This window comes from Stenella coeruleoalba (assembly GCF_951394435.1).
Source record: "Stenella coeruleoalba genome assembly, chromosome: 18".
NCBI lineage: Eukaryota > Metazoa > Chordata > Mammalia > Artiodactyla > Delphinidae > Stenella > Stenella coeruleoalba.
In genome coordinates this window covers 23318634-23341651 of record NC_137164.1, presented here as the reverse complement: position 1 = coordinate 23341651, position 23018 = coordinate 23318634, and the positions used below count along the sequence as shown (strand labels likewise).

Here is a 23018-nt window from a genome sequence, read left to right as displayed (position 1 = left end):
TTTTTTTTAAAAAAAAATTGTATTTGTAACTGTGTTTATTGTTGAAAATTTAGAAAGTAAAAATAAACATGAAGAAAATAATTATTCATAATTCCACCACCCCAAAATAACATTTTGGTGTGTATACTTTCAGATTTTGTTTTATGCAAGCATACACTTTGTTTTTCCTTAGAAAAATATGGGTTCACGTTTTAGAAACATGTACACATTCAATCATGTGTGAATTTTTTTCCTTCTAAAAGTTGAGTTCATGCATCTTGTTTAAGAGCTCCTGAAGAGTTGTCTCTCTTTGCTGTCTCCCATTCCTTTCCTCCTGTTCTGTGTTTTTTTGTTTTTGTTTTTTAAATTTATTTTTGTCTGCATTGGGTCTTCGTTGCTGCGCGCAGGCTTTCTCTAGTTGTGGTGAGCAGGGGCTACTCTTCGTTGTGGTGCGCGGGCTTCTCATTGCAGTGGCTTATCTTGTTGCGGAGCACAGGCTCTAGGCGCGTGGGCTTCAGTAGTTGTGGCGGGCGGGCTTAGTTGTTCCACAGCATGTGGGATCTTCCCGGACCAGGGCTCGAACCCGTGTCCCCTGCATTAGCAGGTGGATTCTTTACCATTGCGCCACCAAGGAAGCCCTCTCCTGTTCTCTCTTAAACTCACTCTAATCAAATCTTCACTTCCAGTACCTTCACTAGACTTAGATTTACCAAAGGGTAAATCCAGCCGTCAGCCCTCAGTTCTTGTCTTCCTTGACCTATTGGAAGCATTTGAAACTCTTTTTTTTTTTTTTTGCTACGCGGGCCTCTCACTGTTGTGGCCTCTCCCGTTGCGGAGCACAGGCTCCGGACGCGCAGGCTCAGCGGCCATGGCTCACGGGCCCAGCCGCTCTGTGGCATGTGGGATCCTCCCGGACCGGGGCAGGAACCCGTGTCCCCTGCATCGGCAGGCAGACTCTCAACCACTGCGCCACCAGGGAAGCCCTGAAACTATTTTTCACTTCCTCACTTTTGGCATCTGCTTTTCCTCCTCCTGCACCACTAGGCCATCACAGTTTCCTTTACTGATTCCTCTCCATCTCTGTGCCATTAAATGTTGCAGTTTCTAGTGCTCAGTCTTTGGACTTCTTATCTACACTCCCACTCTAGGTGATCTCATTTAGTCTCACACTTTTAAATACCGTCTGTGTACTCATGACTCCCAAATGTTATCTCCAGGTCAGACTTTTCCTCCACTTACATAGACATTTTTGAACCTTAATGTAACCAAAACCAATCTCCTGATATGTGTTACCCACAAGAAACAAGTAACAAATAACCACGCCTTGTCTAAGTCACTAATGGCAGTTTAGGCCAGAAACCTTGCAGTCATTTGCAGAGTGAGACAAAGTTTAGCAAGCTGTTAGTTTATTAGAGAATGCTCTTAGGATCAACAGCTCCAGGAGGCAAGAGAAGGAAGAAGAATGGAGGGATAATTTAGGCTGCAGTGCAGTCTTAGTAAAAGGCCTGAGACGGCGAACCCCCCGGGACCTCTGATGCTCAGGTGACTCATCGTGATTATCCCGATTTGGGGCAAGAGGCCATGAAGCTAAGTGACATCACCTGGGAGGTAAATATAGCTAAGAAGTCCAAGGACTGAGCCCTGGAGAAGCACAGTGTTTATACCCTGACGTCAGCCAGTCATCAGCTAGAGACCCTCCTGTGAAGGGGGCGTGAGCCTGACATTCTTCAGCCAAGGCAATTGCTGGAGGTTGACAGCTGAGTGCTGTCTGCCAGCGGCAGCCCCAGTGTCTGCGGAGTAAGTGCCTCAGCTCTGAAGGGGGATCTGTGCAGTGTATAGCAGCGTTTACTGCATCATCTTCAGTTCCCTGCTTTTTCTCATATCCCATATTCAATCCAAGCAAATGTTATTTCTGCTTTCAAAGTACATCCAAAATCTGACAGCTCTCACCTCCTCCTGTACTACCACATTGGTCCATACCAGCATCACCCCTTGCCTAGATTACTGTTATGTTATCTTAACTGGTCTCCTGCCTGCACTCTGTACCTGTCTTTCTATTCTCTACACAGCAGTTAGAGTAATTCTTTTAAAACCAAGTCAAATCTGTTACCCCAGTGCTCTGGTTCTCCTACCACTGAGAATAAAATCCTAAATCATTTCCATTGCTTCCAAGGCCCTCCACAATCTGGCGCCTGTTATCTCTCTACTACTTCTCTCCTTGCTCAGGCGTCTCCAGCCACATTGACCTTTCAGTCTAGTCTTCCGGTCTCTTGGCCTCCCTGTCTAATATCCTGGTGTCCTCCTCACGTTGTCAGCTTCTCCTCTTTCTCAGTCAGCCAGTCGAGTAGGTTAAAAAGATGTCTGTCATCTCTACAGTAAGTGACTTGGTCAAGGTTATCCAATGAGAAAATTACCGTAGAGCTTAGATAAAGTTCAGGCCTTTTGCTTCTACTGACCTGTTTTATTCCTTCAGTGTAGTGTTTATCTTGGTCATAATTTCTTGTAGAGGATTATTGTTTAGTGCTCTCCCTCCCCACCTCCCACAATTCCAAGTTGACTTCTGGAAAATAGATTGCTCTTTTTTTTTTGAAAAATTTTTTTTTTAAGAAGATGTTGGGGGTAGGAGTTAATTAATTAATTTATTTTTGGCTGTGTTGGGTCTTCGTTTCTGTGCCAGAGCATTCTCTAGTTGTGGCGAGCGGGGGCCACTCTTCGTCGCAGTGCGCGGGCCTCTCACTGTCACGGCCTCTCTTGTTGCGGAGCACAGGCTCCAGACGCGCAGGCTCAGTAGTTGTGGCTCACGGGCCCAGTTGCTCCGCGGTATGTGGGATCCTCCCAGACCAGGGCTCGAACCCGTGTCCCCTGCACTGGCAGGCAGATTCTCAACCACTGCGCCACCAGGGAAGCCCTGGAAAATACATTACTCTTATTGCAGCTGTGTGATGGGATTGAGGTCATGCCATCTCATATGTGGAACTAATTATTTCTTGCTCTTTCTTTCCTCTATAGAGTTTTTCATCCTACTATAAAGGAGGATTTGAACAGAAAATGAGTAGGCAAGAAGCAAGTCTTATTTTAGGTGTAAGGTAGGTGTGCTGCATAAGTATTATTTTGTTCTGTGGCTAAGTTTGTCTTGAAAAAGAAGAAAATGTGACAGTAAAGTTATCCTTATATTCTAAATTATGAATAGGAGGCAGAGGAGAAAATGTCAAATTTTTACATTTTAAAACCTCAAATCTAAGAAATTATCCTACCACCCCTAAAAAAAATCAGGCGTATTTGTGATGTGCCTTTATTTCTTAACAAGGAGCTATTGTATTTTAATACTAAAGTTCCAATGCAATTATCAAAATAACCTTTATTGTGACAATGAATTCTTTCTGGAGTCAGTTTTCTAATTTGATATGTATCATATTTTTGGGATCTGTTTCACAGTTCTTTCTTAGTTCCACAATTTGACATCTAGCATATTTCATTATATTTGTTTTACCTTAGTATCCATTTATTGTCTAACTTTGAATGGCTTGGAGAAAGTTAATGATATTATGTGATTGCTGTATATCATTTAACACTTAAAGTTAATAATACATCCCCTACCATAGATTCACTAGTATCTATATTTGTTTACCTTATGTTCCCTTAGAGCTCACTCAAATTTTTATGGGGGTTGGTTACAATATGTTAGCTACAACACATCTTATGGTGACTTAGTCAACATAATTAAGGAGAATAGATCATAAAGTCCTGTATCAACAGAACTTTTAAATCTCTTTTAGATTAGCAGATATTTAAGGCCAAACATTTTGTAATTTCTTATGACTAATCAAGAAAAAACAAAAAGGTGGGTAGGGGAGGAACAGCTCAATTTAGCTTGGTGCTTCATTTAAATATAAGAAGAGATGGGGGCTTCCCTGATGGTGCAGTGGTTAAGAATCTGCCTGCCAATGCAGGGGACACGGGTTCGAACCCTGGTCTGGGAAGATCCCACATGCTGCGGAGCAGCTAAGCCCGTGCGCCACAACTACTGAGCCTGCGTGCCACAACTACTGAAGTCCATTCCCCTAGAGCCCGTGCTCCACACAAGAGAAGCCACTGCAACGAGAAGCCTGTGCACCACCATGAAGAGTAGCCTCTGCTCGCTGCAACTAGAGAAAGCCCGTGTGCAGCAGTGAAGACCAAGTGCAGCCATAAATAAATAAAATAAATTTATTTTAAAAAATTAAAAAATAAGAAGAAATGGGCTCTCTCACTGAGAATACAAAAAATAGAAATGATTTTAAGCAGGGGAACCAAACTAGGAAATTAGCTGTATTGCTAACTATTCTTTTCTTTAATATTATTCAGAGTGGCATTGTTATTTTTCTTGGGCCCCCATATCATCCCATTCATAGTGTTGAAATGTGAATATGATGCACATTATTAAACCAAACACAAAAGTTTTTGAGGGTATCATTTAATATCATCCAAGGTACTCCTGTTTTTAGGAAAGATAATTAGGAGTTGACTTAAGATACATGGTTATAAAGTTTTATCCCATTGAGCTGGAAGCTGTACAAAATTTCACAAGGAAAATTGAGTGGCTAACAGCACAGACTCTGATAACAAGTGAATCTAGGTACAAATACCATTTTTATCACCTGTTAGGTGCGTGACATCAGTCTCATCATTTGTAAAATAGAGAAAATATTAGTTTCTACTGCATAGGGTTGCTGCGAAGATGAACACATATGAAGTTTTAGCATAAACGTAGAACTTGGTAACTACCCAATAAATATCAGGTAAGCAGACAGATCCTCGTCCTGATTCTGTCGCTGAGGCACTTATTGTTAGCTTTTCTGCACTTCAGCGTCTTCATTTTTGATTTGGAATTAATAATATCTGCCTTGTCGGAATTTGTAATGACATGAGTCACCTTTTTATCCACGTGCCTGCCAGATAACAGGTGCTGCATAAATGTTGGCGCCGCTCCGTTCCCATCTCTGTCATGAATGCAGAAGCTAAATATTTGCCCTTAACACATTAAATAGAAAGGTGGACCTTATTTGCTTTCCTCTAGCCCTTTCTTTCAGTCAGGCGGCATTGATTTTGAGGAGATTCTCAAAGTGTGAATACATTGCTGTGGTTCCATTTTCTGTGATAAGTGAATCCAAATGATTTAGACTGCATAACAAGTAGGTAAAGACAAAATGGAGCTTGACTCTGTTGATACTCTATTTAAAAACAAAGAAACCCCTATGTTACTAGATGACTATGTTACCAGATGACTCTGTATATTCTTACATATTGCGTAAGCCTGAAATATTTTACTGAGCTGCCCAGGAAAACTTAATATACCTGATATATTCTGAAATTATGCACACATTTGTGATTTTCAGACTTTCTAAAAACTTCTGTGGAACTCTGTTTAAATGTTATTCAATAGACTAGTAGTAGAAAAAGATGAGACCCAAACTGCTCCATTTGCTACAGGATCAGGGAACACTACTCTGTTCTATACACCCCACTCACCTACTCCCAGTCAAATGCATTCCAGGGAGCAGTTTGAAATCCCTGATCTAGGCAAAATGATATTTAATTTAAAGTTACATTTTCAATTTGTGGTGGAATTGTCTATACTGGAGATATATCAGAGCTACGTTTAATTTTTAATGCTTTGTTTAAGAACTAGGATTCTCTCATCTTGCTTAATCTTTACAAGACCAATATCAAGGAGCTTATATCCTATATTTTCTTCTAGTAGTTTTAAGGTGTTACATCTAAGTCTTTAATCCATTTTGAGTTAATTTTGTGTGGTACAAGATAAAGGTCCAGTTTTATTCCTTTGCATATGACTGTTCAGATTTTCTGTTCCCAATAAACACCATTTATTGAAGAGACTATCCTTTCCCTTACTGTATATTCTCTATTCCTTTGTTGTAAATTAATTGACTGTATAGGTATGGGTTTATTTCTAGGCTCTGTTCTGTACCATTAATCTATGTGTCTTTTTATGCCAATACCATACTGTTTGATTACTAGAGCATTTGTAATATATTGATAGATTGAAATCAGGAAGTTTGATGCCTCCAGCTTTGTTCTTCTTTCTCAAGATTCCTTTGGTTATTCAGGATCTTTTGTGGTTGGTTCCATACAAATTTTAGGAATTTTTGTTCTATTTCTGTGAAAAATGCCTTTGGAATTTTGATATAAGTTGCATTGAATCTGTATAGTGCTTTGGATAGTATGGACATTTTTAAAAAATGACTTCTTCCAATCCATGAGCACAGAATATCTTTGCATTTTTTTGTGTCTTCAGTTTCTTTCATCAGTGTCTTCTGGTTTTCAGTGTACAGGTCTTCACCTCCTTGGTTAAATTTATTCTTCGGTATTTTATTGTTTTTGATGCAATTTTAAATGGGATTGTTTTCTTGATTTTCTGATAGTTTGTTATTAGTATATAGAAACAATAAATTATTGTACATTGATTTTAGAGCCTGCAACTTTACTGAATTTGTTGATTAGTTCTAACAGTTTTTTGGTGTAGTCTTTAGGGTTTTTTATAGGTAAAAATGTCATCTGCAAATAATGACAGTTTTACTTCTTCCTTTCTCATTTGGATGCCTTTTATTTCTTTTTCTTGACTAATTGCTCTGACTAGGACTTCCAATGCTATGTTGAATAAAGGTGGTGAGAGTGGGCAGCTTTGTCTTGTTTCTGATCTGATCTTTTCATCATTGAGTATAATGTTAGCTGTGGGCTTTTCATATATGGTCTTTATTATGTTGAGGTTCGTTCCCTCTATACCAACCTTGTCAAGAGTTTTTATCATTAATGGATATTGAATTTTGTCAAATGCTGCTTCTACATCTATTGAAATGACTATGTGATTTTTATCCTTCGTTTTGTTTGGAATAAATCCCACTTAATCATGGTATATGATCCTTTCTTTGAATGTATTGTTGAATTCGATTTGGTAATATTTGTTGAGAATTTTTGCATTTGTGATCATCAGGGATATTGGCCTGTATTTTTCTTTTCTTGTAGTGCCCTTGTCTGGTTTTGGTGTCAGGGTAATGCTAGCCTCATAAAATGAGTTTGGAAGTGTTTCCTCCTCTTCCATGTTTTGGAAGAGTTTAAGGATTGGTGTTAATTATTCTTTAAATGTTTGGGAGAATTAAGTGAAGACATCTGGTCCTGGACTTTTCTTTGTTGGAAGTTTTCTGATTGCTGATTCAGTCTCATTAGTAGTAACTGGTCTGTTCATATTTTCTATGATTCAGTCTTGGTAGATGCTTTGTTTCTAGGAATTTATCCACTTATTTCTCCTAGGGTGTCCAATTTGTTATTGTATAGTACAGTTCACAGTAGTCTCTTATCCTTTGTATTTCTGTGGTATCAGTTGTAATCTCTCCTTTTTCATTTCTGATTTTACTTGAGTCCTCTGTTTTCTTGGTGATCTAGCTAGTGGTTTGTCTGTTTTGTATATATTCTCAAAAAACTAGCTCTTAGTTTCATTGATTTTTGGTTTCTTGGTCTTTTTAGTCTCTATTTCATTTATTTTCACTGTGATCTTTATTTTCCTTCTACTAGTTTTGGGCTTAGTTTGTTCTTCTTTTTATACTTCTCTGAGGTGTAAAGTTAGGTTGTTTATCTGAGTTCTTTTTTTTCCCCCTGAATGTAGGCTTTTATTACTATAATTCCTCTTAGAAATGCTTTGGCTGTATCCCATAAGTTTTGGTAGGTTGTTCATTTGTCTCAAGATTTTTTTTGATTTCTCTTTTGACTTGCTTTTTTTTGTTTTGTTTTTGTTTTTTTTTTTTTGACTTGACTTATTTATTTTATTTATAGAAGAATGTTTATATGCTTATGTAGCAATTGATAGTGTATTTTAACATGTTTGATGATCTGTTACTTAACCCCAGGAGATTAGAAGTAGCAAGTAACTGGCAGGTAATAGCTAGAGACTGGAACACTGGCAGAATTGAGGATTGACAACTGACAGCAAGGAAGGCAGTGTTCAAAACAGACAGAAGAACTTAAATGGATAGCATTTTATGACCATTTAGGAGAAGGGCAAGCAAACCACTGCAGACCTTGAGAGTTTCTTTGCACTTAATTGATACTCATGATAATGCTTTTTGAGTCATTCAAGATATGCTAGATTAGATTATTTATACCCCATTTTTTAAAAAGTAGGAAATGTAATACACTTTCATAAGCATTCTTTATGTTCATGATAATAACTACTATTCTTTGAACACTAACTTTATGCCAGGTCATGCTCATCCTTTTTGCTTATATAATCTAACTTGTCCTTAAAATAATCCTAGGAGGTATGCTTATGAGAAAGTTTTGCTTGTGAGAAAATTATAAGTCAGAGAGTTCAAGTAAGCAAGATGAAGTGTTTTTGTTTGTTTGTTTTTGCCGCACCACACGGCATGTGGGATCTTGATTCCCCAACCAGGGATCGAACCCGCGTCCCCTGAAGAGGAAGTACGGAGTCTTAACCACTGGACCACCAGGGAAGTCCCAAACAAAGTTTTATAGATTATGAGTGATGGATTTAAACCAGTGTCTGAATGTCTCTAAAAGTTCCTGCGTTTAGCCCCTACAGTGTGGTTCATCCGTATAGATGATTTTGAGTTTCACAGCAACCACTGTGTGCTTTGAGTCAGCTACTGTTATTTCCATTTGAGGCTCAGAAAAGCAGCTTAGATAAACTAGTATAAATATTAAGTAGGAACACCAGGATCTTATTATTATTAGTGTTAATTTTTTTCCTTACCTGGAAAATGTACTAGAGAGAAGGAGTTCCAGTACTGGATAAATTAGGTTTTGCAGGAATAATTTTAGGTTTATTTAACTTTCTCCTTTAATTTTTGTTTAGAGCATAGGCTCTAACAGCCAAGCTTTTCCCGTAGTTTTCTCACAAAGCTAAATGAATTATGAGCTATTAAGGGTTTTGAGATGTTCTGTTGAAAGATAATAATAGTAAAAGCTAACTATTATGGAACATTTGCTACACACCAGGCACTGCTGTAGCACTTTGTTGGCATCAACTAATTTAATCCTTGTAATTGCTCTATGAGGACTATGTTGTTCCTATCCCTGTGTCACAATGAAGAAACCGAAGCTCAGAGAGAGTAAAAAATTTGACCAAGGCTACCCCATCTTTCATGGCAGTGCTGGGATTAAAATCCTGAAGTCTGGTAGCCCTAGAGTTCAAATACCTGTTTGTTACATTATATATACTGCCTTCCCCTCAAAGAGCTTGAAGCATAAATTTTCAAACTCACAGTAATAGTCTACAGGCTATGATTCTCCTATCCTTATATTGTGTATATGTTTTTTTAATTGAGCATAAGGACTGAAGGAAAGTACATGCAGCATTGAATATGATTTATTTTGATGGTTGGTAGAATGAAGTGACAAGCTGTAATTTCATATTTATCCACAAGATGGTGAAATTCTCATTAGTTTTTAATTTCTTAAAACTCATATAAACCATTAATTTATAATCTGCATTTGACACTATTTGTTATAAGCACTTTAATTTCTTTTTACAGCCCATCTGCCGGCAAGGCCAAGATTAGAGCAGCTCACAGGAGAATCATGATTTTGAATCACCCAGATAAAGGTAGGTAAAATTCCTGTTATATAGCTGAAATGGAAATTTATGTGTCACATGTGTTGTGGTTTTTCTTATAAATAAATGAGCCTCTAGATTGGAGTTCAGTGACCCACCGAAGTGATGCATTTATAGTTATCAGTGTTGGAAAACTTTGTTAGCAATTTCTACATATGAGTATCTAACCCCTGTTTGAGGCTCCTAGCATTTTTTAATCTTTTTAAAAAATATTTATTTATTTTACTTACTTATTTTCTTTATTTTTTTGGCTGCGTCAGGTCTTAGTTGTGGCATGCAGGGTCTTTTGTTGTGGCACACGGGATCTTCTTTGGGGCACGCGGGCTTCTTTCTAGTTGTGGCGCTTGGGCTCCAGGGCATGTGGGCTCTGTAGTTGTGGTGCATGGGTTCTCTGTTGAGGCGCATGACCTCAGTAGCTGTGCTGTGTGTGGGCTTAGTTGCCCCGCAGCATGTGGGATCTTAGTTCCCCGACCAGGGATTGAACCCACATCCCCTGCATTGGAAGGCAGATTCTTTACCACTGGACCATCAGGGAAGTCCCGAGGCTCCTAGCATTTTGATGGAGAAAGAAAAAACATGACTTGTGGACTCTTTGACTGTATTAACTGATTTGGGCATCATGAATTACATTTGTTTAACCTTACACATAAAAGTACAAGACTTGGAGGGTATTCTCTAAATCTCTTAATGTAGTATGTCACAGATGATTCTGAATTTCTTAATTTTATTCTGGAAGGCTCTGAGGCTGAGCTATTTTTTTTTAACTGGCCAGGTTTTAAATGTAGGTTTATCTTACAGAAAGACAATTATTATAACTTTAACTACCCTACAGCTGCTTGAGAGAGAAAGCCCATATGTTTTTTACTGTTTCTGCTCTAAAATAACAGATGGCAGAAGGTTACACTGTATTTCAGAAGTCAGAAGTGGGGGAGTAGGGGGCAGAGAGTGAAGGGTTTCTTGGATTCTTACAGACTTTCAGTTTTCTAATTATTTTGAAAAAAATTAAAAACAAATTTTGGATTTCTACCCATCCTGACTCCAAAATCAGGCATTCTTTTTCAGCTTTCTCAATTACTGTAAAAATTCTTTTCACTAAATATCATCTCCTTTGGTTTTTGCACTTGCTATTCTTTAGTGTGAATAAACAAGAGAATAAACTTTGAAAAGAGGTTTTGCTTAAAATTTCTAAACAGCTTCAACAGTTACTAAAAGATCCATTCAACTAATTTACTTTGCACTGTGGGCTTTTAGAGTAATTGACTCAGAAAGAAATGTGTTTAAATGGTTCTGATGAACCTAGGGTCAGGACAGGAATAAAGACACAGACATAGAGAATGGATTTGAGGATGCAGGGAGGGGGAAGGGTAAGCTGGGACGAAGTGAGAGAGTGGTATGGACATACATACACTACCAAATGTAAAATAGATAGCTAGTGGGAAGCAGCTGCATCGCACAGGGAGATCAACTCAGTGCTTTGTGATCACCTAGAGGAGTGTGATGGGGAGGGTGGGAGGGACATGAGGGAGGAGATATGGGGACGTTGTAGAGCAATTATATTCCAATAAAGATATTAAAGAAAGGAAAGGAGGGAGGGAGGGAATAAAATATTAAAGAAAGGTAGGAAGGGAGGAAGGAAGGAAGGGAGGGAGGGAGGGAGGGAGGAGTTTATCAAGTGTATGCCCTTCTCTCGTTGATTGCGGTGGGATCAAGCACTCATGTATTTCAGATGATTGACAAGTTGTTGATTGTGTCTACTGGCAAGGAAGTGAGCTCTAAAATGTGTCTAAAAGAATATATATTTTTAGATACCTTTAGTAAAATATAGAAAATGTTTATGTTATGAGCCAGTAGTGTTTAAAGAATTACTTGATTTATTCTGAGATTGTATATTTATCAGAATTGGGGTTGTTGGCTGCCCTTAGTGTGCTTACTAGTATCCTCTAGTCTGGCCTTGCATTGGTGGCAGAGTGGGAGGGAATGGATCCGGAAGTAGGAGCCAGCATTCTTCTTCATCTTCTGCCTTCTAGCTAGCAGCATGGCCTTGAACATTCCCCTAACCTCTCCAAATGTCAATGTTATCATCTACAAAATGAAAGGATTTATTTCTAAAGCTTTTTTTGGATATATGATATAATGTAATACTTTTATATACCTATTCAATTAATTAAGAACCCGTACCTTATATTTCTATTCGGATCACATTTTTAACCTAAGAAAGATGCTTTTAGTCAACAGTTGTCAACAACGAATGTGACAGCTGTAGACATCTTGTCCATATAATTGCTCATTCACCCAAAGTTTTATAATATTTGGAGTTTCAGAGAGTTCATAGACTTCTTAAAACCCATCCATATACTCATAGTTAAGAACTCCTGCTCTAGTACAAGTATGATGATTTAAGGAATATTGCAACTACTTGAGGGAAAAAAATTCATGTTTGATGGAGTTGGGAGATGATAGCTCATAAATCTGGAAATTATCTCTTGAGAAGGAAGGTTGTTTTGTTTTGCTTCATTTTTAATGGGAAGAAGATAATGGATTTTGTTATTTATTTTCACAGTGGTTTATATTTTCTGATTTCTAACTCTACAGTAGTTATATTTAGATAAGGGTATTCCTCACCTGGTACAATCTGTCTCTATAAGAAGATAATAGATTTTAAATGAAAGTATCTGTCCTTGCAGAGAAAAAGCCAGGAATATTTGGGCAAGTATGAGAACGGGCAGCTCTCAGTTTTGCCTGGTCTTTTTACAATTCTTTACCATATTTGCTTGGCCAGGTCTCCACTGAGTGTTATTTATAGGTGGTTGCAAACACTTGACTCCTCCACCCAGTGCTTCTGAAGTTCATGCATATTCTTTCTCTCACCACCCCACCCCCACGTGGCTTTTCTCTTGGTTTTGCTACCAGCTGGTAAAACAAAGCGAGAACTTCAAATGTGTGATCAAGATAACTTGTTACATATTTCATTATTAGCTTGTGCAAAGAAAGTGACACCAGAAAATTAGGTGTGGGAGATAACTGGAGATAAATTTTTTGTAACCAGTTTTAAATGAGCATTCAGATGTGCTTTGGTAAAAGTAAATTTTGAAAAACAAACAAAAAGTAAATTTTGCCTTTTCTTTTAGTGAGATAAAAGGTTAATGCAGTAAAAATGTCTCAGCTCTTTGATCTAATGCTTTTAGAATATCTTTTAGCTTGTATTTTTTTTAAAGTACTGGAGAAAACGATTAGTTATGAAGTTAGTAGTTTGATATTAATGCCTAATGAAAATAGGAAGACAGACTAGGTAAGTTTGAAAAACTGTAGAACCTCAGAGATCTCTCATAGACTGTCTAATCCAGTGCTTCTCAAAATGTAGTTTGCCTGTTCATACCAGGCCAGTTTGTTACCTGTGTGCAACAAATCAAAAACTGAAATCAAAAGTAAGCATTCAGGGCTTCCCTGGTGGCGCAGTGGTTGAGAGTCCGCCTGCCGATGCAGGGGACACGGGTTCGTGCCCCGGTCCGGGAAGATCCCACATGCCGCGGAGCAACTGGGCCCGTGAGCCGCTGAGCCTGCGCGTCCGAAGCCTGTGCTCCGCAACGGGAGAGGCCACAGCAGTGAGAGGCCCGCGTACCGCAAAAAAGCATTCAGAAATCTTTATAGCCATTTGACATTGCTGTGACATCCAAGAAAATTTTTTAAAAAGTGCTTCACCATAGTTTGAGGACACTGGTCTAATCAATGCTGCCTACTAAATCTTTCTGCTCCATCCTGGGAAAAATGCCCTGTTAGCTTTCCTTAAAGATATTTAGTGATGGAGAGCTTCCTGCTTTGCAAAGCAGTACTCTGATAGGCAGCGGTAACTACTAAAATGTTCTTCCTTACACTTAGCTGAAATCTGCCTGCCGCAGCACATTCTCAGTCTTTTTTCCATGTATGTCCCCTTTCAATAAACATATAATGCTCTCTCTTCTTTAATAGTATTTAAATCAAAATTAAATTAAATATTGGGATTAAAAGCAAGTCAAAGTAATTATACTGTTGAATGGGTTTTCCTTAATTACCCTTATTGTAAAAGAAGCCAAATTTGACATGAAGCCCTGGTAATAATATATTACAACTTATTACAATATATTGTATTTAAAATATGTATTTCAAACATTTAGAAAAAGGAAGATATGATCACTGAGAGTCAACATGGAATCACGAAGGAAAAGTGATGCCTAATTAGCTCAATTTCCGTTTTTGATGGATGCACTAGACTATTATTTGTTTTAGAGGGCTCATCTTTCCTTTCCCTTCATTTCAACATTTTAATTAGATTTAAGACTTTGTATAAGGTAATTTCGTTTTTCTCACTTATTAATTTTCCTTGATAAGTGGTGAGATGTTTAAAAGTAAAGAACATGGCTTATTTATCTTTAGAACCTATGTGTTTGACATTTAATAAATTCTAATTTTTTTCATGAGTGAATGAATAAGCAAATCAATAAAAAGAAGGCATACAAATAAAATGTACAGGTAAAATAGTGTTGTGAAAATGAATATATAATGATCATATCAAAATTTTAAAAGACTTATTAGCTTGATGTGAAATGACCTGAAACTATTCTTTTTATTCATTCAGAAATTATTTATTCAACTTCTACAAGGTGTCAGAACATTGTGCTAATAAATCTTGGGATTTAAACTGTAAAACAGAGTGGGGTTTCCCTGGTGATGCAGTGGTTAAGAATCCACCTGCCAATTCAGGGGTCACGGGTTCGAGCCCTGGCCCAGGGAGATCCCACATGCTGTGGAGCAACTAAGCTCGTGTGCCACAACTACTGAGCCTGCACTCTAGAGCCCATGAGCCACAACTACTGAGCCTGTGTGCCACAACTACTGAAGCCCACACGCCTAGAGCCCGTGCTCCTCAACAAGAGAAGCCACCGCAATGAGAAGCCTGTGCACCACAATGAAAACCCAATACAGCCAAAAATAAATAAAAATAAAATACATAGATTTAAAAAAACCCCAAAAACTGTAAAACAGGGCAACTAAATCCTTGTCCTCGTGCAACATACATTCTAGTGGAGGGACAGACAAAAAACAATTAAACCTACTTCAAATTGCAGTAAGTGCAATAAAGGGCACAATGGCCTGAGATTATAGAATACGGGAAAGAGGCAACTTTACATGGGATGATTGGGGAGGCCTCTCTGAGGAGCTCTAAGGGATGAAAAGAAGCTAGCCATGTGAAGAGTGGTTGGAAAGTTAAGGAACTAGCATGTTCCTAGGAGGAAAGAACTTATTGTGCTTAAGGGAGAAAACTAGTGTGATAGGGGTGTAATAAGCAAGGGGAGAAGCTGCATGAGATGAAGTGGTGCCCAGAGTTTGAAAACAGTATGCTTTATGGTAGTGAAACACTATAGGTTTTGTATAATATTAATATTCCATAAGATGTCACAGAAAAACCCAAACGACCCAATATTTGGGTCGTTTTTGGCCAACCCAATATTTGAACTTTATTCTAAATAGAGTGGGAAGTTACTGTCAGGTTTTAAGCAGTAGAGTGATGTAATTTGATTTCCTTTTTTTAAAGAGATGTTTCTCCTCAGTCTCTTTTTATTTTTAGGTTCTCTTTGTATTGAAGTAGAAAATACAGGCAGCAAAGTTCACATCATAATATATATCTAAATAAATTTTTACAAACATACTCATATAAACAGCCCCCAGATCAAGGACGAAAACATCACCATACCCCTGAAAAGCGTGGGGGTACTTTCAAGACCCCTTTCAGTGTACCGCAGCCTTAAAAGGAGCCACTATCTTGATGTATATATCACAGGTTAGCTTCTCTCTTGAATGTCGAGTCATTTGCATCTGGCTGCTTTGGGTCAACATTATCTTTGTGCGATTCATCCATGTTGTAATGTGGAGCAGTCATTTGTTCATTCTTATTGATGTATAGCAGCCTTAGCAAGGCGTGCACTGTGGACCCCCAGGGGTTCCTAAGACTCCTCTAGGAACTTATTTTCTCCCTTTTCAGGCCTTCTTTGGGTATACAAGGTAATTATTTTTTTGAATGCCATGTATTTTGTATGAAAGCAACAGTTTTCAGACTTTTTCGTCTCAGACCAAAAAGTGTGTCGGTGGAAATGATCAACTAGAGAAATCAATGAATTAGAAGAGATTAAATTTAAATTCACCAGGGGTAAATGTAATGTTCTTTTAGGTCCCCAAAATCAATTGTGTAAATATAGGGCAGAGACTTGGCAGTGTTACACATGAAAAAGAGCCATGGGGGTATATTTGATCTTAAAGGCTATAAGATTCAATGGTGTAAAAGCCACTAGAAATAAGCCAGTGCATTCTTAAGCTGCATTAAAGGGCACACAGTATCTGTATTATGAGACTGAATATTACCACAATCTTCTGTACTTGTCACTCACTTTTTCAACTAATATTTATTACCCAGCTATACTGAGCTGAAGTTAGATCTTGTCCAGAATTTTGTGTCCCTTTCTGGATGCTAGGTTTTGGAAGACATGGACAAACTAAGTAGTATTCAGAGGAAACCAAACAGGATGTTGAGGAGCTGGAAGCAGTGTCATATGAGTAGTCATTCATTCATTCAACAAAACAGAATATAGCAGAAGTAACATTGTATGAATTCTGAGTCTAGGCCTCAAGAAGCTTTGCTGCTTCAGCCGTTACCCTCTTAGAACCTGGAGACTACCAAATGAAGAAGACCAGGTTGGTCTATGCCTCCTGAAGGATAAAAGACCAAGTTGAGAGTAAGGACGAGCCATCCCAGGTGAAGTCCCAGTGAGGCCACCCTGTACCATCCAGCCCTGGCTCCCCTGACCCAGCTCAGGAGAACTGCCCAGCTAATCCATGGAATAGTGAGGGAAAAAAAACATTGTTGTTGTTAGCCACTAAGTTTTGGGAGTAGTTAGGCAGAAAAGGCTAGTATGAAAAGCGTCACATGATAATAAGAGCTTTTAGAAAAATAAAGCAGAGTGGGGGAGGGGTAGAGATCAGCGGCTGGAGAGGAGGCAGTTGCAGTATTACTTATATCATCTTAAAATTCTCTGTAAGGGGATAATATTTGAGCAAAGACCTGAGGGAGTAGGAAGTCATGCAAAAATCTTAAGAAGAGTATTTTAGGCAGAAGGAACATCAAGTGCAAAGGTCTTGGAATGAGAACATACTGTGTATTTCTGGAATTGTAAGGAGATTGGCTAGAGTGTAGTGAGAAGGAGAAAAGTGGTAGGAAATATGATTGGAGAGAACATCCAGGGCCAGATGATGACGTAGCTGGAGAGCTAATGCTAAGAACTTTGGCTTTTACCTTCAAGTGTAATGGGAATGATATGATATCTGATTTACAATATGAGAAAGTCTGCTTTGGCAGCTGTGGAGAAAAGATAGCTGTAGGATGTCAAGAGTGGAAGCAAGGAAGTTAGTAGAGAAAATTGTTACCAAAGAAAGAATGATATTGATTTACACTATGGGTTTTGTAATGAAAGAGGTAAAGAATGGTCCAGTTCAGGATATATTTTGAAGATAAAGCCAACAAAGCTCATGGATTGGAGGTAGTAAAAATGAAGAAGGGTAACTCCTAGGTTTTTGGGTGAAGCAATAATGAATAAGAAACCTTGCTATCGTGAGAAAATTGGAGGACTTCTATGCAATATCTAATACTTAAAATGCTGCATGAATATGTGAAGTCTCTCTTCTGTGCCTTTATGGAGGCAGAATTATGTTCACTTAGAAGAAACTATGAGCAGTGAAGATTGGACCTCTATAAGGAAGACTGTGCTTGTAGTTGGAGCTATCCTAGTTCCCCTTCATGAGATAATCAGTCAACTAGTAATTAATTACAAGTACCTACTGGGAGCTAGGCACTGTTCTAGGCACTGGAGCTACAGCAGTGGAAAAAGTGATGTTCAAGCAAAGCAGTAAAGGTAACCTGAGATTGAAAACTGTTGGAGGACAGTTTGTTGGTGATGTAATATGAGGTATTCATGTATTGTGTAACAGGTAAGAACCCTTTAAGACTCTTCCAACCCTAGGTTTCTGTGATTCTCTATAAGGATCTGATAAACTGAATCAGACTCAAAGTATTCTTCAGAGCCTTCTGTCTGTTGTTTTAAAACAGCTGTATTGAGATATAATTCATGTACCATATGATTCATCCATTTAAAGTGTACAATCCAGTAGTTTTTGGTATATTTACAGATGTGTACCACCATTACCACAGTCAATTTTAGAACATTTTCATCACCTCAGAAGGAAACTCTATCATCCTTTAGCTCCACCCGCACCCCATCTCCCAATCCTCACTTCTGTTCCGTTGATCTGTATGTTTGTCTTTGGTGCCAGTACCACACTGTCTTGATAACCTTTGCCTTGTAATAAGTTTTAATTTTTTTTTTTTTTTTTTTTTGCGGTACGCGGGCCTCTCACTGTTGTGGCCTCTCCCGTAGCGGAGCACAGGCTCCAGACGCGCAGGCTCAGCGGCCATGGCTCACGGGCCCAGCCGCTCCGTGGCATGTGGGATCTTCCTGGACTGGGGCACGAACCCGTGTCCGCTGCATCCGCAGGCGGACTCCCAACCACTGCGCCACCAGGGAAGCCCAAGTTTTAATTTTTTGAAGTGTGACTCCTCTTACTTTATTCTTTTTTATAGGATTGTTTTGGCTGTTCTGGGTCCCTTGCAATTTCATGTGAATTTTAGAATCAGCTTGTCAGTTTTTACAAACAAGTCAACTGGAATTCTCATAGAGATTGTGCTGAATCTGTAAGTCAGCTTAGGGAGTATTACCATCTTAACGTTAAACCTACTGATCCATGGACGTGGGATGTTTTTCCATTTATTTAGATCTTCTTTAATTTCTTTCACCAATATTTTGTAGTTCTAAAGTGTTTTATTCTTTTTGATACTGTTGTGAATAGAATTATTTTCCTTTTTTTATTATATTTTATTTATTTATTTATTTTTGGCTGCATTGGGTCTTCGTTGTTGCACGCGGGCTTTCTCTAGTTGTACCGAGTGGGGGCTACTCTCTGTTGTGGTGCTCGGGCTTCTCATTGTGGTGGCTTCTCTTGTTGCGGAGCATGGGCTCTAGGCACGCGAGCTTCAGTAGTTGTGTCTCTCAGGCTCAGTAGTTGTGGCTTGAGGGCTGTAGAGCGCCGGCTCAGTAGTTGTGGCTCGCGGGCTCTAGAGTGCGGGCTCATTAGTTGTGGCTCACGGGCTTAGTTGCTCCGTGGCATGTAAGATCTTCCCAGACCAGGGCTCGAACCCAGTCCCCTGCACTGGCAGGTGGATTCTAAACCTCTGGGCCACCAAGGAAGTCCCTAGAATTATTTTCTTAATTTCATTTTTGAATTATTCATTGTGAATGTATAGGAATATCATTGATTTTTATATATTGATCTTATATCCTTCAACCTTGCTGAACTTGTTTATTCCAGTAGTTTTTTTGGTAAGTTCATTAGGGTTTTCTATATATAAAACTATGTCATCTATGAACAGAGTTTGTTTTACTTCTTCCTTTCCAATCTGGATACAATTTATTTCTTTTCCTTACCTAATTTCCCTGAATAGAAGCTCAGTACAATGTTGAGAAGAAGTTGTAAGCAGGGACATTCTTGTCTTGGTTCTCATCTTATGGAAAAGCACCCAATCTTTCCCCCATTAAGTGGGGTATTAGCTGTGGGTTTTTCATAGATGCCCTTTGTCAGGTTAAGAAGTTACTTTCTAAGTTTGTTGAGTGTTTTTGTCAAATGCTTTTTCTGCACATATTCAGGTTATTATGTGATTTTTGTTTTTTGCTTTTTATTCTGTTGATGTAGTGGGTTACATTAATTGATTTTCGGCTGTTAAACCAATCTTTCATCCCTGGGATAAATCCCACTTGGTCATGGTGTACAAAATTTTTTTAGTATGTTGCTGGATTCAGTTTGCTAGTATTTTGTTGAGTTTTTTGCATTCACATTCATAAGAAATATTGATCTATAGTTTTCTTGTGATGTCTTTGTTTGGTTTGTTATCAAGATAATATGGGCCTTGTAAAATGAGTTAGGAAACATTCCCTCCCCTTCTATAAACCATCTAGACCTGGGTTTTCTTTGCATAGTTTTTTGATTACTGATTCAGTCTCTTCACTTGTAATAGATCTATTCAGATTGTCCATTCTTTCTTGAGACAGTTTCAGTAATTTGTGTCTTTTGAGGAATTTGTCTAATTTTATATATGTTTTCTAATTTGTTGAAATAGTTATTTATAGTACTCCTTTATAATTATTTTTATTTCTGCAAGGTATGATAGTAACGTCCTCTCTTTGATTTCTGATTCTAGTAATTTGAACCTGTTTTCTTTTTTTCTTGGTCAGACAAGCTAAAGGTTTGTTTTGCTGATCAACAAGCTAAGGACTTCTTTTCAAAGAACCATCTTTTGGGCTGGTTGATTTTCCCCGTTGTTTTTCTATTCTCTCTTTCATGAATGTTTGTTTTAATTTTTATTATTTCCTTTCTTCTTCCTGCTTAGGTTTAGTTTGCTCTTCTCTTTCCAGTGTCTTAAGGTTGAAGTTTAGGTTATTGATTTGAGATCTTTTTTTCTTTTCTTTTTTATTTAATTTAATTTATTCATTCATTCATTCATTCATTTATTTTGGCTGAGTCGGGTCTTAGTTGAGGCAGGCAGGATCTTCGTTGCGGCATGTGGGGTCTTTTGTTGTGGTGCGCAGGCTCTTCATTGCAGCACATGGGCTTCTCTCTAGTTGTGGCATGCGGGTTTTCTCTCTCTAGTTGTGGTGCACAGGCTCCAGGGCTCATGGGCTCTGTAGTTGTGGTGCTCGGGCTCCAGAGCACGTGGGCTCTAGTTTTGCAGCGCGAGAGCTCAGTAGTTGTGGCGTGCAGCTTAGCTGCCCTGTGGCATGTGGGAACCTAGTTCCTGGACCAGGGATCAAACTCACATCCCCTGCATCAGAAGGCAGATTCTTTGCCACTGGACCACCAGGGAAGTCCCTAGATCTTTTTTCTTTTTTAACCCAGGAACTTAAAACTATAATTGCTCTCTAAGCACTACTTAAGCTATGGCCTGTAAGTATTTATTTCCCAAATTTGTCCTTGCTATTGATTTCTAATTTCATTCAATTGTGGTTGGAGAACATAATGTATTGTTTCTTTCCTTTTAATTTATTGAGGTTTGTTTTATGGCCTATCATATGGTTTCTCCTAGAAAATGTTCCATGTGCACTTGAGAAGAATGTATATTCTGTTGTTGGGTGGAGTGTTCTGTAGATATCTGTTAGGTCTAGTTGGTTTTAAGTGTTGTCCAAGTCTTCTACTTCCTTGTTGATCTTCTGTCTAGTTGTTCTATCCATTATTGAAAGTGGGGCATTAATTCTTATTATTGAATTGTCTGTTTCTCTGTTCATTTTTCTTAGTTTTCGTTTCATATATTTTGGTGCTCTGTTGTTAAGAGCATATATATTTATAGGAACACTTTTTTGTTTTAAACTCTATTTTGTCTCATGAGTATAGCCATTCTAGTTTGTCTGTGGTTGGTGTTTCATGATACCTCTTTTTCCATCCTTTTACTTTCAATCTGTTTGTGTTTTTGAATCTAAAGTCTGTCTCCTGTAAACAGCCTTTAGTTGGATCATGTTTTTTTAATCCAACCTGACAACCTAATGACAGATTGGATTGTTTATTCCGTTCACATGTAATTTTATTATTGATATAGTTGGATTTATGTCTGCATTTGCTTTTTAAAAAATATTTATTTATTTGCTGCATTGGGTGTTTGTTGCTGTGTGTGGGCTTTCTCTAGTTGCAGTGAGCAGGAGCTACTCTTCATTGCGATGTGTGGGCTTCTCATTGCGGTGGCTTCTCTTGTTGCGGAGCATGGGCTCTAGGTGCATGGGCTTCGGTAGTTGTGGTGCGCGAGCTTAGTAGTTGTGGCTTGCAGGCTCTAGAGTGCAGGCTCAGTAGTTGTGGTTCACGGGCTTAGTTGCCCTGCGGCATGTGGGATCTTCCCAGACCAGGGCTTGAACCTGTGTCCCCTGCATTGGCAGGCAGATTCTTAACCACTGTGCCACCAGGGAAGTCCCTGCATTTGCTTTTTGTTTTCCATGTCATGTCTTTTTTACCCCTCTGTTAGTCTTCCTTTATTGCTTTCTTTTGCACTGAATATTTTCTAATGTAGTATTTTGATTTTATTATTTCATTATTCTTGAGGGTTTTTAAAAGTAATTGCTCTAGGGTTTACCATATACATCTTAATTTCTCAGAATCAGCTTCAGATTTATACTAGCTTAATTCTTATAATATATATGGAAATATTACTTCTATATAGCTCTATTCCCATTTTCCCCCTTTTGTGGTATTATTGTTATACACATAACATCTACTAATGTTACAAGCTGAACAGTACATTGTTAGAATCATTACTGTCTGCTGTTATTTTCTTAATCTATAACAGCTTTGCTCCTATACACTTTTGTGCTATTACTAGCATGTGTATTATGCATGTATTATATTTCTGTGTTACAGACCAAACAGTACATTTTATGCATATTTTTTTACAGTTACCTTTTCAATCAGTTAAGAGAAGAAAGCAAAATAGGCATTTATTATTGTCTTTTATAATTACAAAGTTACATTTACTAGTGCTCTTTGTATATGTAAATTCAGATTACCGTCTGAGGTCACTTTCTTTCAGCCTAAATAATTTCCTTTAGTATTTCTTCTAAAGTGGATCGGTTAACAATAAATTCTTTCAGTTTTTGCTTATCTAGGATAGTGTTTATTTCACCTTCATTTCTGAATAACAGCTTTGCTGAATGTATAGCATTCTTGGTCAACAGTTTTTTCTTTGAGGACTTTATGTTATACCACTGCCTTCCTGGCCTCCATTGTTTTTCTGCTAAGTTAGCTTTTTATGTTATTGGGTTCCTTTATAAGTGTCACACTGTCTTTCTCTTGCTACTGTTAAAAGATAAACTGAGGCATATTAAAAATTTTAAGAGTTCGTTTGAGCAAAAATTCATTTGAATTGGGCAGCACCAATCCGAAAGTGGTTAGGAGCCCTCTAGTGAAAAGGTTTTTATAGAGAAGAGGCCGAATCAAACCAAGAAAATTATTTGCTTGGCTGTAGCGTAAGCATTTGCTTTACTTGGAAAAGTCTAGTTGGCTGTTTGTGATTCGTTGTACTCAGGTTTTAATTTCTTAATGTGGAGAGATTTATAGCCTTAGGTTTTAGTTTGATTATGTAGTCTACTAAGGCATTAAAGCCACCTCAGTCTAATGGCCTCATTTTTTAATTAATTTAATGCTGCCTTCCATATTCTCTCCTTGTCTTTGACTTTTAACATTTTTTAATGATGTGTGTTTTAGGCCTTATTAAGTTTATCCTACTTGGAGTTTGTTGAGCTTC

General features: G+C 38.2%; 1 protein-coding gene across 1 annotated transcript in view; it reads left to right on the top strand.

Annotated features, from left to right (window-relative positions):
- DNAJC15 (DnaJ heat shock protein family (Hsp40) member C15) overlaps positions 1-23018 on the top strand; it is a 70345-nt gene that overhangs the window by 34520 nt on the left and 12807 nt on the right. Inside the window, exons 4-5 of the mRNA XM_079903432.1 lie at positions 2989-3065; positions 9525-9595. Coding sequence (XP_079759558.1) covers positions 2989-3065; positions 9525-9595 — 148 coding nt within the window. The remainder of the gene's footprint in view (positions 1-2988; positions 3066-9524; positions 9596-23018) is intronic.